This window comes from Rhynchophorus ferrugineus, unplaced genomic scaffold (assembly GCF_030347505.1).
Source record: "Rhynchophorus ferrugineus isolate W39M unplaced genomic scaffold, kcgeb_rfMv2 rfM3, whole genome shotgun sequence".
Classification (NCBI taxonomy): Eukaryota; Metazoa; Arthropoda; class Insecta; order Coleoptera; family Curculionidae; genus Rhynchophorus; species Rhynchophorus ferrugineus.
Window position 1 is genome coordinate 35704311 of NW_027472582.1, and position 15638 is coordinate 35719948.

The 15638-nt window shown below is 31.9% G+C and overlaps 1 protein-coding gene across 1 annotated transcript in view; it reads right to left on the reverse strand.

Annotated features, from left to right (window-relative positions):
- The window catches only part of LOC143193124 (43 kDa receptor-associated protein of the synapse homolog), a 138333-nt gene that overhangs the window by 31241 nt on the left and 91454 nt on the right, over positions 1 to 15638 (reverse strand). The window contains exons 4-5 of the mRNA XM_076399096.1: positions 5953 to 6075; positions 4185 to 4368 (exon numbers count right to left, since the gene is read on the reverse strand). Of these exons, the coding sequence (XP_076255211.1) occupies positions 4185 to 4368; positions 5953 to 6075 (307 nt within the window). The remainder of the gene's footprint in view (positions 1 to 4184; positions 4369 to 5952; positions 6076 to 15638) is intronic.

Below are 15638 nucleotides of genomic sequence, written 5' to 3' on the forward strand. Positions count from 1 at the left end.
TACTATATGTATATCTAAATGAACTAATAAAAATATGTAGCAGTTAAAATTTTTTTTTTAAATTAATATTTAATTTGATGATTGTAAATACGTACTTTTATTATATATTTCTAAGAATAAATTACCTAATTGTGGTCGTTATTGTTTTAATATATTTGCTAAGGTTAAATATATATATATATATATATATATATATATATATATATATATATATATATATATATATATATGATATAATATGATTCTAAACTGCCTTTAAATTCTGTTTCAATTTTAAATTTTATGATAGTCCTATCATCGTATCAAGAAATCATTTTAAATATGAGAATTGATAAAACTTTTTTTTAAACAATGTTAAATCATCAAGTAAGTAATATTTGAAATACTGCTGGGAAGAAAGTAATTTCGGTTATTTTCATATTTCTTAAAACATTACTTTTCTGCTAAAACCATTATTCCGTCACTGTAGAACTTCTCTTCAGTCTGCTGGATGAAAACCCGAACCAAGAGAATTTTCTCGATTTAGAGTTGTTGCTCTTGCTAACGCTTTTTTTATTGATAAATTCTGGTTGTTTTTTTATGACCATCTGAGTTGTTGACTAATGATGAACAATTTCTTTGCAATCCAACCAAACACTTATCTTTCCTTGCTGTTATTGCGTCCTTTGTAAATGTTTGTGAACCTTCTACCGGTCTCGCCCATAATCTTTTTCCCACATTAATATTGTATGTGATCCATTTTTTATTGTCCCTAATTATATGGTTTCTCGAGTTTTCTCTATTAATGGCTCGAATTCGTTTCCTTTCGATATTAATTCTTATATAATATACAATATACACGAAATATACTAAGAAGTGCAATAAACTCAGTAAGGCAGGTATGATACTGTAAATTGATCACATTAATATAAATACCAATATATAATAATTATAATATACAGGTAATATTTTTGAAATTAATTTTATACTATATAGAATTATCACTACAATTGTATTTATGCATATTCATATGACATTATAAAATAACTGGATTAGTGAAAAGGTTTTTATTTTAATAAAATGAAATATTTTTAAAATATATAATTGTCAAAATTAATATTTAATATGCGAACATTATTGTTACAAGGAATGAAATAAATAATGAAAATATAATAGCATTGACATAATATTTAAAAAAATATATTTTAAAGTATCCTCTTTTTTATCATCTGGGGTTTATGTGGACCAGACCTACTCTTTCACATGGGCTTCGAACCACGATCCTCGGCTTTAAGCCTACCAACTACAAGTGATCAACTTGTAAATCATCCCAGAAGACATCCGGTCTTAATATTTCCTAAGGACAATCACAAACATAAATTTTCGAAACCGGGGCTATCCTTGTCGCCTTTACCATTGCGCCAACTGGCCTGCTTAAATAGATTATTATGTTATTAAATAGAATATTACAGCATATACTGGTATAGCCGTACCTCAACAAAACCATAACAAATTTTACTAATGAATTAATGAACTAATTAAACTCTTTGTTTACTGTTTCTTTAAGTGCTCCTCTACATCTCGATATTTTAATAAATTTCAATCCTTTTTCCCAATCCAATCTTCGCCGATGATGTTTTACTATGTTTTGTGTGTGCAGTCATTACTGTGGATACTGTTGCCTGTGAAACCTTAAACAATTCAGCTGTTTTCATCACAGAGGCCACTTTCGAAGCCTGAGAGATTACACATTTCGCCGATCGCTTATTTTAACCATCACAGAACAAGACTGCGTATGTAAACTGAGCCATACATATGCAAGGTTTTATTTATACGGATGCAGTGTTACCAACATGCAACAATATACACTATATTGTATGATGTTCATATTATCTTGTCTATTCTTTGTACATTTTTTATCGTTGAGCGTTGATTGCCAGAGCGATTTTTATAGTATTTTTTGCTAAAAAAATAGAGGAAGTGTGTCTCCGTCGTAATGACCGAGCTGGCCCGGCGCGGTATAACTCAGCAAATTTTTGATAGTTGTAATTGTTGGTTTGTTTACATATTGTGAGTTTAAAAACATGTCATGGTATCGAAAGTCGGGCCCAAAGCAACCACTCACAAACGAGGAACTCTTTGATATCTTGAATAATTCGGACTTCGAGGATATCTGCTATTATTCCCTATAAATGAAACATTGTGTTACACTGTAAATTTTCTCGTTTAGAAAGTGACGATATAGGTGCCGAAGAAGACGCCTCTGAGATCAATGAGGAGAGCTAATCATTCATTTTACTGATAGCGAAATAAATGAAATTTAATGAATGTGATATTGACGTAGTGATGAATTGTGATAACGATGAAGAAGAAGCATCTTGTTATTCAGAAGATGATAAAACTCCAATTGCGCGCAGAAATATTGACGGTTTCTGAATGGAAATTTCCACAAAGTTAACAGCCCATTCTTATCCCATTCACGAAAGAACCAGGAGTTAATAAAAATCTGTCACAGCTTGTAATTGTTGAGGAATCTCTTGGGTTTTATTTTGCACACCTTTAACTTCATCTAAATAAAGTCCAAATTGTGGTTGAAAATATAGAGTATCAAAGTAAATTGTCCCCCAGTAAAAATGAATAAGTATGAACGCCGGCAAGCAGATAATATTAAATATCTGGGAATGCATTTTGATTGACGCTTAACATGGAAAAAACATAGTGACAAAACGTAAAATATTGGCTGATTCAGTATTGGCGTCAATCTAAATTTTCCTTAGATAGCAAGGTTTTACTGTATAAGTCAAATGTGGACCTATGATATTGAACTGTAGGGTACTACTAGCAAATCAAACATAGCTATCTTTCAGGAGTTCTAGAATAAAGTGTTGCAAGTCATCTATATTACGATACATCAAGATGCCCTATATTACGTCTCCAACAAACTAGTTCAGCGCGATATCCCCTTGAACCTAAAGATGTTAGTGCATCCCAATCCCATACGAATTTATTAATAGACACATAGAGTGAGATATAATAATCTCTAGAATACGTTAGAATAGTCTTTTGAGCAAGTTAGGTTAGACTTTAGAATAAGTTAAAATAGTCTCTAGAATATGATTTAGATTATAAGTTTTTTTCAGCAGATCATTTAGTGAAGTGATTTTCTACATATCAGTATATGTTGGTTATTTTGTATAACGAAAATCATAGTTATGTCATAGTATAGTTATTGTACAGGGGTAGATTTCTAAGAGATTAATGAAAAAAATTACGTTTATATTCATTGTCGACCAAACTAATATATATGCCACAAGTCAATGTGAATGAGAACGTTGTTACATCTCACGATAATACCTCATCTGTGTATTATTTGTTTCAACAAAGAACACCGCAATTATGTGGAGTGAAATAGGTACGATATCTTATAGTACGTATTTCATATATAGTATATTATATATAGTATTCAATACTTTTGAAGAAATTGTTAATAGTATTTGAAAGAATGTGAATGGTTGTTTCAAATTTAGAAGTATTGCGTTATTTTTTTTATAGAATTACAAATTTGTTTAGCGCTTTACGATAATAAAACATTGCTTTTACGAGTAAGATACTTGATCTCATATCACCTGCAGATTACTCTCCGTTTTCGTATGCATCCTTCCGGATACCAACCAGAAGTTCGATGCTGCCATACACCTGCCATGAATGGCTTTTGCCTTCCAGGCTTCTATCTTTTCTTCGCTTGTCTCATAATATTTTTCGATGTTATTTTTAAAATCTAAAGGGTTGAATCTATCCTTTTAGCATATTTCTCGATATAACAGTGATGCTTGTAATTCTTTCAACAGATTCATTATTAAATTAACTATTTGTTGGTCCAATTGTTTACCGATATCTGGGTAATCTAGGATTTCTAGGTATTGTTTTTTATATTGCACTTTTAGCATATTGCTTGTGGATAAAGCACTTTATGTTGTAACGTTTAAATAACAATTATGGCCCACTGCGCAATACCAAATGAACATCTGTATAGAGGTTCTAGTCCTGAGCTGTATTATTAACACTTATCTTATTGTTTTTATAAACTCGCATTGAAGAGCGGTTTTCATAGATTATTTAGCAATTAACAAATGCATTAAGTAAAAGTATTAATACTAAAAAAAGTATTTTGCTAGAAATAATGTAAATTTGTTAGTCGAAATTACCTGTAATTCAAGAGCTGGATCGTGAACGGCTTGTGCTATCCTATGGGCATGTTGAAAACTATCCAGGGCTTTATTAAAACCAGCTAATTCTAAGTAAACTGAGCCTACTGTGAGATGGACGTGACCAGCTGTAGTACACAATTCGCACTCGTTGTATAGAGAGTGTCTTGCATAGGCCAGGGCTCTAAAACAAAATAAATAATTGATATAAACCGATTAGCAAGCTAACTAAATATTTCAAATATTGTTTTATAAGATTTTTGTTCCACAGAATTTAACGGTATTAGAATTTTCGTTCTATTTTTCAATTGATTGTCATCGAGATATTTAGTAAGAAGCCCTAGATATTAATTGCAACTTTTGCAACGTTCAGTGAACAATAAGTCATTGTATTGTTGAAACATTCTCAATAAATACATGTTTCATTCTATTCTTTTGTCTTAATTTTATCTATGTCATTCTACCAACCATATCATTTTTTACTCAATTAGTATGTTATCTCAAGTTTTAGTTTATATTTCTTTACTAAAATTGATAAACCTGTATATCGATAGGCTATAAATTTCTTTGGTTTTGAGAGTATTAATCTTTAAGGAAATTTATTACAAGTTGATAAAAGTTTTAAAAGACAGCAAAGGTGGGAAACTGAAATCAAACATGGTTGCGCGTTGCTCGAAGATGATCTTTGAATAAATAATTCTTTAATCCTTTGAAAATCCCACTGATTTTGTGCGGCAATATTCTTGACTAACTCGATGCTAAAATTCCTTCGAGAAGATACCTGGATTAATGAAGAAAATAATCTTTCGTAGAGATCACGAATCTATGTACGAAAAACAAGGTTGCCGACGAATAAACGAAAGAATTACGGGACGGTTAGCTCAGACTCAGACTTCTATCTGTTTCCAAACATAAATATATTTATTTATTAGTATCGGTTATAGATATCGATATTCAGATTCCCATAAATGAATATTTTCCGGGAAACCTCACCTCTGGCAATGAATAGAAATGTCACAAAAACGCTGAACTAGGAGTGTTATAATCAAATAAAATTATATAAAAAAATTAAATTATCTACACACCTTATACTATCTTTTCACCTTACCCTCGTGCTTATAACCTTAGTGCTTATTACAACTTCTTGAAAAATAAATTTTGATCAGTAATACTAGGATCTAAACTATATTATAAATATAAAGATACATTTTATATATTAATATATTTAATGAGATAAAAAATAGTAAAAAATATAATAAATAAAAATCCTCTTACATTCTTATATACTATATTAATTTAAATATGGTATTGATTTTGTTCGTTAAAACGTTTTCCCAATATTTACTCGGTACAGCTCTGTTATAGCAATTAAAATAACAAAACGTGAAGTAAGGCAGAAACAAAATGTAATATACTGGAATAATTTAAATAGCGCACAAATAACGCTAGTTTATTTACTAAACTAAAATTGTTTTTTTATGTTTATTCTGTTTATTTTGGTCTTTTCTAGCCACTACTTGTTTCAGAAAACGTTGTGCAAAAAACAAAATCGAATGAATGAAAAGTTTCCTCTCAGCTCTTTGAGTTACCATTTTGAATAATGTTTGCTAAAATGAAAAAAAGTTCTTTAATTAATAAAATGGCAATAAGATGGGCAATATGTTAAACAATATAAACATTTATGTTGCTATTGCTTGTTAAACATATAAGTCTTAAAAGTTCAAGTAAAAAATATAATATTTGCATATAGAAATGTCTCTAATATTACCTTTCTAGTCCTCCTAATCTTTGATGAGCTCTTGCGAGGTTTAAATATGACTCAGCTCGCATGTTGGGGTTATCAAGCTCTTCTGATATGAACAATTGACGGTGGGCGTATTCTAACGCATCTCTGTAAAAAATAGCAATTTATAAATTTCAGTTAAACTACTGATAGTGTTGTTAAAATACATTTTAACTAACGTTGGGAACTATCGACTGAAAACCGTCGAAACGGTCGATAGCCGTAAAACAGTCGAAACAGTCGATAGTTAAAAAAATAGCGACTGAAATAGCGAACAGTCAAATGTACGGTTCGACTGTTTTTTCCATTCGTGATGTCAGACGAAGATGTGAGAATTCTTGTCTGTATAAATTGTGAGTAGGACGGAGATAAATGCTAAAAGTTAATTTTAAATGTGTTTATATTCTCCAATGGTAGTATAAGCGAGACAGAGATGTATATATATATATATTCATTCACGTGATAACTTTAAAAAAGAAAAGGAAAAAAATATTACTAATTTCTATTAAGATGTAATAAATAATATAATTTTAAAGGAAGTAAGATTACTTTTATACTGAATGTTCTGTGGATTTGTAAAAAGGAATGGAATAATAGCACTACAAAAGTTTTATCGTGTTTTAATATATTAAATTGCTATTTTTAAATAACATAGTATAATAAATATAAATAGCACAATACAACTTAAACAAAACCTAAAAACTAAAGATTTTCAATAACCATAATTACTAAATAAAATGTAAACGTATACCTAATCATTGAAAAATCTAATCCATAACGAACCTAAAAATGATCGTACTATAACTACCGGACCCTTTTAAATAACAGTTTTATTTATTTTTGAACGTAAATATCTTTAAATTACTGATCAGGAATATTATCATGTTCAACTTTTCTCCCGTGACGCGATTTCTTCGATCGTTAATTATTTGCGCAGATTTCGAAAAAAACTCGTTCCGAGGGGACAGATGTTGCGGGTATAGAGGAATATTTTATATGTAAGTGATATATTCAGGTAATCATTTTATAGGCTTGCTAAAAATCTAATGGTTTCTCTAAACGCCCAATAAATGGCATTTCCAAATACTGATTAATATGTAAAGTTGCTGCACTACTTGGAGTAATTACTTCTTTCATTCTAGCCATATTTATAAAATATCTCCAGATGTCAATACATTTTTGGTCATTAGTTGTGTCTTGAATTTCGAGTTGTGGAACTATATTTGTATTTTTATTTAGAATGGAAGATACCTCTTTTGTGATAACATTTTGTATCGCCTCGGCTTTTTTAAATCTAGGATCTAAAAGTGTGGGTTTCCCGCATATCGTGTTTATTTTTAAAATTGCCTGTTTTTATTGACGACATCTAACAGACAATTTTGTCATTTTTTCCCCCATTCAGTTGTTAAAATCTTGAATTTGATGGAATGTTACAGTCCTCTTATTAACGGTTAATTAAAAACATTGTGGAATATATTTCACCAGATAACTCGGTGGTCATTATTTCAATGAGCTTTAAAAGTAGGACACATTCTGTTAAGATAGTCCATTCGTCGACAAATAAAAACTGTGGTGCTCTTCTTAATAGCCATCAAAATAAATTGTTGAATAGTAAAGTGAAGTTTTCCTATCAGAAAATGTATTTATTACAAATATTTAATATACTTTATTCACCTCTTTACCGTTAATATTTTTAAAAGAAATTTAACAACTGCTATTGTAAAAAATTCTTCAAATCTTTTGGAATCGATGCAATTTTTCAAACCTAATTTTAGTTTTCAAGATTTTAGTAAAAAAGTTTTGACAAACAAAGGGCTTGGACAAAAATCATGAAAGTTTATCCCAGCCCAAAGTATTACCTATTATGCCAGTCAAAAGTATCTTACTATTTATCATTTACAATTTTATTTTCTTGCCCTCGAAAAATAGCGTTCCAAAATGCTGCTATATTAATTTACAATATCTAGTTATTCACAAGCACAATCTACAAAAAAAAAACATAAAACAACATATATTACATATAAATCTATATAAGCATAAATTCGGGGCATTACTTTCAAGGGCGCGGCTAGGACGACATAGCCACATTGTTAAAAATCAGTCGAATGAACTAGTAGAGCCGAAAATAGTAACTAAAAGTAAACGACTAAAACAGTCAATAGTAAACAATAATGAAATCAGTCGAAAATAGCGACTGAAAACAGTCACTAGTAAAAACAGTCGAACCAAAAATAGCGACTGAAACAGTCGATAGTAAAAAGTAGTTAATTACTAAACAGTCGATAGTCTATTTCAGTCGATTGTTCCCAACACTAATTTTAACCAATTAACGGTATATTTAACAATTATATTTTGTAAGTAAACATGTTAAATTAACAACGTATGACTACTTTAGCACGTATTTGTTTAACATTTGGAACAACGCGATTAGACTGTTGAACAATAAAAATTTTTAAAAGCCGGCTTGGTGGCGCAGTGGTATAGGCGATGGGCGGTCCTACTGTTGCGATAGCCGCGGGTTCGAATCCTGCTGAGGCATGGTCGTAAATTTATGTTTGTGATTGTTTGACATTTGTGAATGTTCTAGGTAAGAGCGTAAAATCCGACAAGGAAAATGATCCCAGTCACGCCAGTAACCTGGCTGGGTAAAACCGGTTGTCTTCTGGGCTGATTTCTAAAGTTGGTCACTCGCCAGTCGGTAGGCTTAATGCTGAAGAGCGTGGTTCGGAGCCCACGTTAAACTTAGACTTAGTCCAGAAAAATTTATAGTTGGTAAAAGGAGACTTTAAAATATATATATAAAAAAAATTAAATGAAAAAAATGTTTTTAAACAAGATTACCTCCAGTGTTGAAACTATTATTTACTGAATGCCTCGTTAATCCGTTAATTTCTATTGAGATTGCAATATGTGGACTTCAAGAATGGGGACATGAGAAAATTAAAATAAGCCATTGAAATAACTTCAACCATTATACATTTAATTATATTTTATCAACGAAATTCAGCTACCTTTATGCTAATTAATGCTGTATAGATTTGTGATTAGGGCATTAAGCGGAATAAGTCATTGTTTTCTAATTAACATTAAGTTTATAAATCTTTTCTAGTATTTTTTTTATTAAGACGATTGTGTATTTCTTTATAATAAATAAATTTTTAAGCGTAATGTGTAATTAATGGTGTAGCGAAACCAAATTTGTAGACGGTCCTCAAAAAGTATTTAAGAACTTTCGGAACTCTATTAGACTATTAGAATTTGATGGGTTGTTGATTTTTAACGTTTTCGTATGGTGGGCACAGATCTGAGCATTCGGAGCGAATTTCGTGAAAAAATAGAAAATTCGCATAAGCCGAACTGAATTCGACGAACATACGTGCCGAAGAGGTTGCAAAATTTGTTCAAAGTCGTAGTATGCATGCACTTTGCTTAGTTCCAATGTTCGTCGTATGACTTTCAGCGCTTGGCTATGAACAGGACGTTGTTCTGGGACCCGCGGATGACACCAACAAATTTGATAGATGGTAGGAAACATTTGAGGGAAATCACAGTTTTCTATGGACATAGGTTTTGATTTCGAGAAAATAAACCTGTTTCTCCTTGTAATTTAATTATTACTATAAAGATGTTTTTGAATGATAAATATGCGTCTAATTTTTGTTAATGATTAAAAATAATACATAAGATTATATAAAAACCTCATAAAAACATCAAAAATTAAAATATTTATGTTTTATTTTCAAGAACCGTATTATGAAATCTGAAATGATATTTAACTTTGATTTCTATTTGGTAATTAAAAAAACGAGTCATAAAAATATGAGTTGTTTTTCTTATTTTTTCATAGTACAAAACTTATATAGTCAAGTCAAATAATATGAAAAAATATCTCACAACTGGTGAAAGAAAATATTCGTAATAACAATCTCACATAAAATAATGTTCACAAACATAAATATATTGAGTTTGTCAAGGGTTGTTGAACATTATTTCCAATATATCATTATTCGGAGCATATATGAAAGTTATGCAAATAATAGAAATAGCAATTGAAAAGATACAATAATGTCATATTACCACTAATTTAATTTAATTCATAGAACAATGCAAACATTTTAAAATGTAACCAACCCATCAATATGTAAAAATAACCACCCGTTAGCCGCGCTATACTTAACAATCGGTTTTTCGCTTGTTTCCAAAAAGACTACGATATTTTCAAACTAAAATATAAAGTAAAACTTATTAAACACAGATATTTTAGAAAAGAGTCACTTACCTAACTGGTCAATTGAACAGTCCCCGGTTTGAAAAGTCATAGTAAAACACATTTTTTTGGCAAAATTAGTTTTTTTGTATTCAACGTAATTCCCTTCAAAGGTGATACACTAATTATAGTGACCCTCCAACTTTTTGATACCATTTTTGTAGCACGATTTGAACTTTGCTTTAAATAGGCCTCAATTTCGGCTAGCACCTCTACATTCGACAAAAAATTCTTCCCAGTGGGTATTCCTTTGAGATCTGAGAACTGAGAATAGTCTCTGGCGGCCAGATCTGGAGAATACATTGGATTAGGAAGCAATTCGAAGCACAGTTCATTGAGTTTTGCCATCGTTTTCGCTACCATGTTACACGGTGTATTGTCTTGCTTACTTTTTGTTCAATTGCGGCAGTTTTTTGATGATTTCGTACTTCAAACGGTCCAATAACGCTATGTAATAGTCTCTGTTGATGGTACATTCTTTTTCAAGGTAGTCATTTAAAATTATTTCACGAGCATCCCAAAACACAGGCCCCATAACCTTGTCAGCCGACTGTTGCGATTTTCCACGCTTTGGAGCGGGTTCATCGTGTGCAGTCCACTTGGATGACTGTCGATTGGACTTTGAAGTGACATGATGGAGCCCTGTTTCATCCATAGTCACATATCGACGCAAAAATTCGGGTTTATTACGCTTGATCATCTTCAAACATTGCTCCGAATCATCGACTCGTCGTTGTTTTTGGTCAAGAGTGAGCTCCCGCGACACCAACTTTGCACAGCTGTTTCTCATGCTTAAATATTCGTGACTGATATGATGTACACGTTCAGTTGATATCTTTAGAGTGTTTGCTATTTCATTCAATTTCAATTTACGGTCATTCAAAATTATTTTCTGAATTTTTTTAATGTTTTCGTCGGTAACAACCTCTTTTGGGCGTCCATTGCGTTCACCCTCTTCGGTGCTCCTTTCACCACATCTAAACTTAACATACGAATCCTTGATGGTTGATTTTTCTGGGGCAGTATCCGGAAACTCGGCATCAAACCAAGTTTTTGCTTCAGCTGTATTATTGTCCTCCAAAAAGCAATAGTTTATCAACACGCGAAATTCCTTTTTAACCATTTTTTTCACAATAGCAAAAGTTGCTTCACTCAAAATGCTGTAATTCACAAACTAATGATCCGATTGCTGTCAAATTTATACACGCCTCTTTTGAGGATTAGAACTAACTAGAAAGCATGTGGATTTAATTCTAGTAGCGCTATCTATGTGTCATGCCGGGGACTTTTCAATTGACCTGTTTTGTTATTCTTTAGACAATAGATATATAACTATGGTTTCAAGGTGTTACTCTTTCAATGATATGTCTCAAATGTGTTTGTTAGAAAGTTTATTTTTACTTTATGATATGAAAAGTTACTAGCATAATATCCTTGCTCTTCCATCCAAATTGTCTTGTACTAGTCAGCTTTTATTTTTTTATACTACTTAGCAGTTGTGTCTAAAATCATTTAAACACAGTTAACAAATATTTCACCATCAAAATAGTAATAAAATTTCTAGATTACATCATGCAGTAAATACAAATTCATACCTGTTTATATAATTCTTGCTCTTATCCTTGACGGACGAATTGCCCGATGATTACATTTATACATTTTGTGCCACCAAATAAAGGCAACATTCTTAATTTATGGTTTTATTATGTCTACCTTAGTGAAATGTCCACATATACGTTCTTTTCTCTTGGGACTGAATATACCTTCTTATGATTTTAGATTATTTCCTAATAATTAGAGAAATGTAAATGATTGAAATCTCTTTAGGAATCTATAAATAGAATACTAAAGTCGTATAAAAATAAAAGTTTTATGACGTATTCTTATTATAATCTTCAAATGAGTGGAATTTCAATATTATTTGTATTTTCTTCCTTATTATAGCTTTGTTTATTATGTTACCGGTCAATCTTACAATAATTTGATACTCTTTTAAAAACGCTTAAGCGATACATATTATTATAGCAATAAATATTGCTTTTTAGGAAAAGATCACTACACTTTAGGGTAAAAATGATGTGGCTCGGTGAATGGAGGTAAATCGAAATGAAACAGTGGTGTTTACATGATGTGACCGTTATTTATTGACAATATAAAAAATGAGAAAAATACAAAGATAAAAAGGATGGCAGCGGAGTTACCTGTTGACGAGGCTTGGGCAGTCGATGGTGGCACGTCTTAACCGAACGAGGGTTGAGCACTGAATGACCGAAATACCCTTCAATAATATCCCAGATAAACGTCTCGGGGTTGCCGCCAGCTATTCGGTGTCGGGTTCCAATTGGCACCCCGCCCGTGTTCAACATCTGGGATTATATTTCTGGGTATTTTGTAGACCGTTATTCCACGATGTAAAATTCGACATGCCTCAATTCGCTACAATACTCCCCTGCCAGAATTTTACATAAAATTACTTCAACAAAAATACAAAAATGTTTGCAAAAAATATCAAATACAAAAAAAAAACATATACCAAACAAAATGTGCTGTGTAAACTGGGCTTTGAAAAAATATGATAGTTCGAAACGGTTGTGATCTGGTACGGCTGTTGATATCTTCCGGTCCTACAGATACCGTTGCATCATCGTCGCTTTGGCACTTGAATGTGGTCCATCGACGACGTTGAAAACAAGCTATTCTTCAGACAGGGCTCCCGTAATCGACGCTGTGGGAGGATCGACTGTTCGACGACGTGGTAGCTTATTTTCTTCGACGACGAGACGTTAGCAATTCTGGTACTTCGGCGAAGACATGACGAGTCTACGGTGACTGCAATCGGTACCTAGCTTCTGGAGCTGCTCTGTGACTAATCCGTAGTCACATACGTTAGGTTAATTCATAAAAAACAAATAACGACGGTATCCGACCGAAGCTGCCCAAAGCCTTTTAAATCAAAATATCTGCCATTATGACGGAGACGGCGAGCGAAGGAAGACATTATGATTTAAACATAGTGCCGAAAGAAATGTTTAGCCGAGACGCTGATGATTAAGCAGTGACGTAAAAATATTCCAAAAGATTGTGAAATAAAAATTTTGACAAAAAAAAATTTTTAAAAAAATGAATTGGAAATAATGAAATTAATCGGAATAAAATGAAAATGAATCTTGAAGGTACAATTGAAAAGGAATCGAATTAAAAAATATTTAAAATTTTGAAACAAAAAAAAAAAATATAACGGCCACGTAAAATACATACCAAACACCATGTTCCACGTACCCTCCATTCACGAGTCCAAACCCAATTTTCCGAAAGATCACGTCGGGGTCACCACTTTAGGGTAAAAATGATGTGGCTCGGTGAATGGAGGTAAATCGAAATGAAACAGTGGTGTTTACATGATGTGACCGTTATTTATTGGCAATATAAAAAATGAGAAAAATACAAAGATAAAAAAGATGGCAGCGGAGTTACCTGTTGACGAGGCTTGGGCAGTCGATGGTGGCACGTCTTAACCGAACGAGGGTTGAGCACTGAATGACCGAAATACCCTTCAATAATATCCCAGATAAACGTCTCGGGGTTGCCGCCAGCTATTCGGTGTCGGGTTCCAATTGGCACCCCGCCCGTGTTCAACATCTGGGATTATATTTCTGGGTATTTTGTAGACCGTTATTCCACGATGTAAAATTCGACATGCCTCAATTCGCTACAACACATATCGTCGAAAAATGATTCACAAGACATTATAAACGAAGGCGCGTATACTGTTTTCGAACCAAACGATGAAAACCGTCAAATGATTTTTGAGACCGAAACTTCCCGAGAGGTACCGTACAAGTTAATTTCGATCACCGCGAATAGATGATATTCGCCGAATCCATGCCGAATGAACGAAGCGAACGTTCGGCAAATCCCGAACGTTCGCTTCGTTGATATCTGTACTCACCATTACAAGTGTTAAGGGTGAGAAAAGCGATTGAGGTCCGAAAATACATTATCGAGAATCATAGCAAAAATACTATCATTTTGATTTTAATGATTGATATAATTTTCAATGATTAACTCAAAGAAATAGTAGTAGTAGTAGTAGGCAGTCATTATACCGCGTCAACAATAGGTTGGTGATTCAGAAAGCTATGTGTACTTTAGGTATAACAAGATCGATGAAATAAATATTTCAGCAAACTTTCAGATATGATAAAAGGGGTTTTATGTATGGTTTTATAAAAAAGGATGAAACTTGGATGTACTATTGTAGTCTACTATTATGAAGCAAAACGAAAGGTAGTGTGAATTAAAAAGGGGGTTACTGGACTTTGTGAATAATATAGAGAAAATTCTCTTTTAGGTTTAACATTTTTCTGTTCCTTTTTTTGTGAGAAATTTGGGTCTAAGAAGTCTTGTGCACCCAAATGTACGAAAAACCCAAATGTAAAGAAATCAAAGAAAAGAGATTGATTGAAAAATCCTTAATTAATTAGATTAAGAATAAAACAAATTGATGAACATTAACGTGTGTGCTATCGATGTTTCAATGACGAATTTGATTATACATTTATCATTATTATATATTTGAATTGCCTGAATTTGAAGTACATTTGAATTTACAGTAGTCGCAATTATAATGTAAACCAAACCATAAATTATATCAAGTAAAGTACCATCCAGTAAGTGGACTTTTTTTCCAGTGAATTCCTATTGAGTTGTTTCTCTATGACTTTCATTGGAAGAGCTGACTTGGTATGCCAGTCAAATCATATTATGACTCCATAGATCATCAGTCTACACAGTCAGTACTACAAGTCAACACAATGAGAAGCATTTTTACAATTTGAATATAAATTATTACCAAATGTAGAATAAAATTGATTAAATCGATGAATGTGTAGAATCGGTTATTTAAAATATAAATAATGTAACAGTGAGGTAAATATTTAGAAAATAAATATGTATGCTTTTTATTCCAATAAAACCATTAAAAAACTGAAGGTATTATTATGGAATATATAATATTTTTTATAAATGTTAATGAGCAAAGTTGAGTATTATTTTCGTATTTCGGAATCGAAACTTTTTTTATTTTTATCGCTTTTGAATGAATAAAGTGCCAATTCTCTTTTAAGGACGAGTCGAGTCACGAATAGGAATGGGAGTGATCAAACAGAAAAAAAAATCAAAATTTAACAGAACACCCGATGATTTTCGATAAAACAGGGAGGTTTATGCCTCCGAGAATAATAAAATCGATTTAAGTTTGATGGAAAAGGCAACGAGATTTATCCGAAAGTTCTTTCGATGGAAGAATATTTTGATCATGAATTGCATAAAAAAGTGAAAATGAACTAGATATAAAATATTTTATGATTGTAATATTAAACAATTATCAATAGAGCGCGAAAAA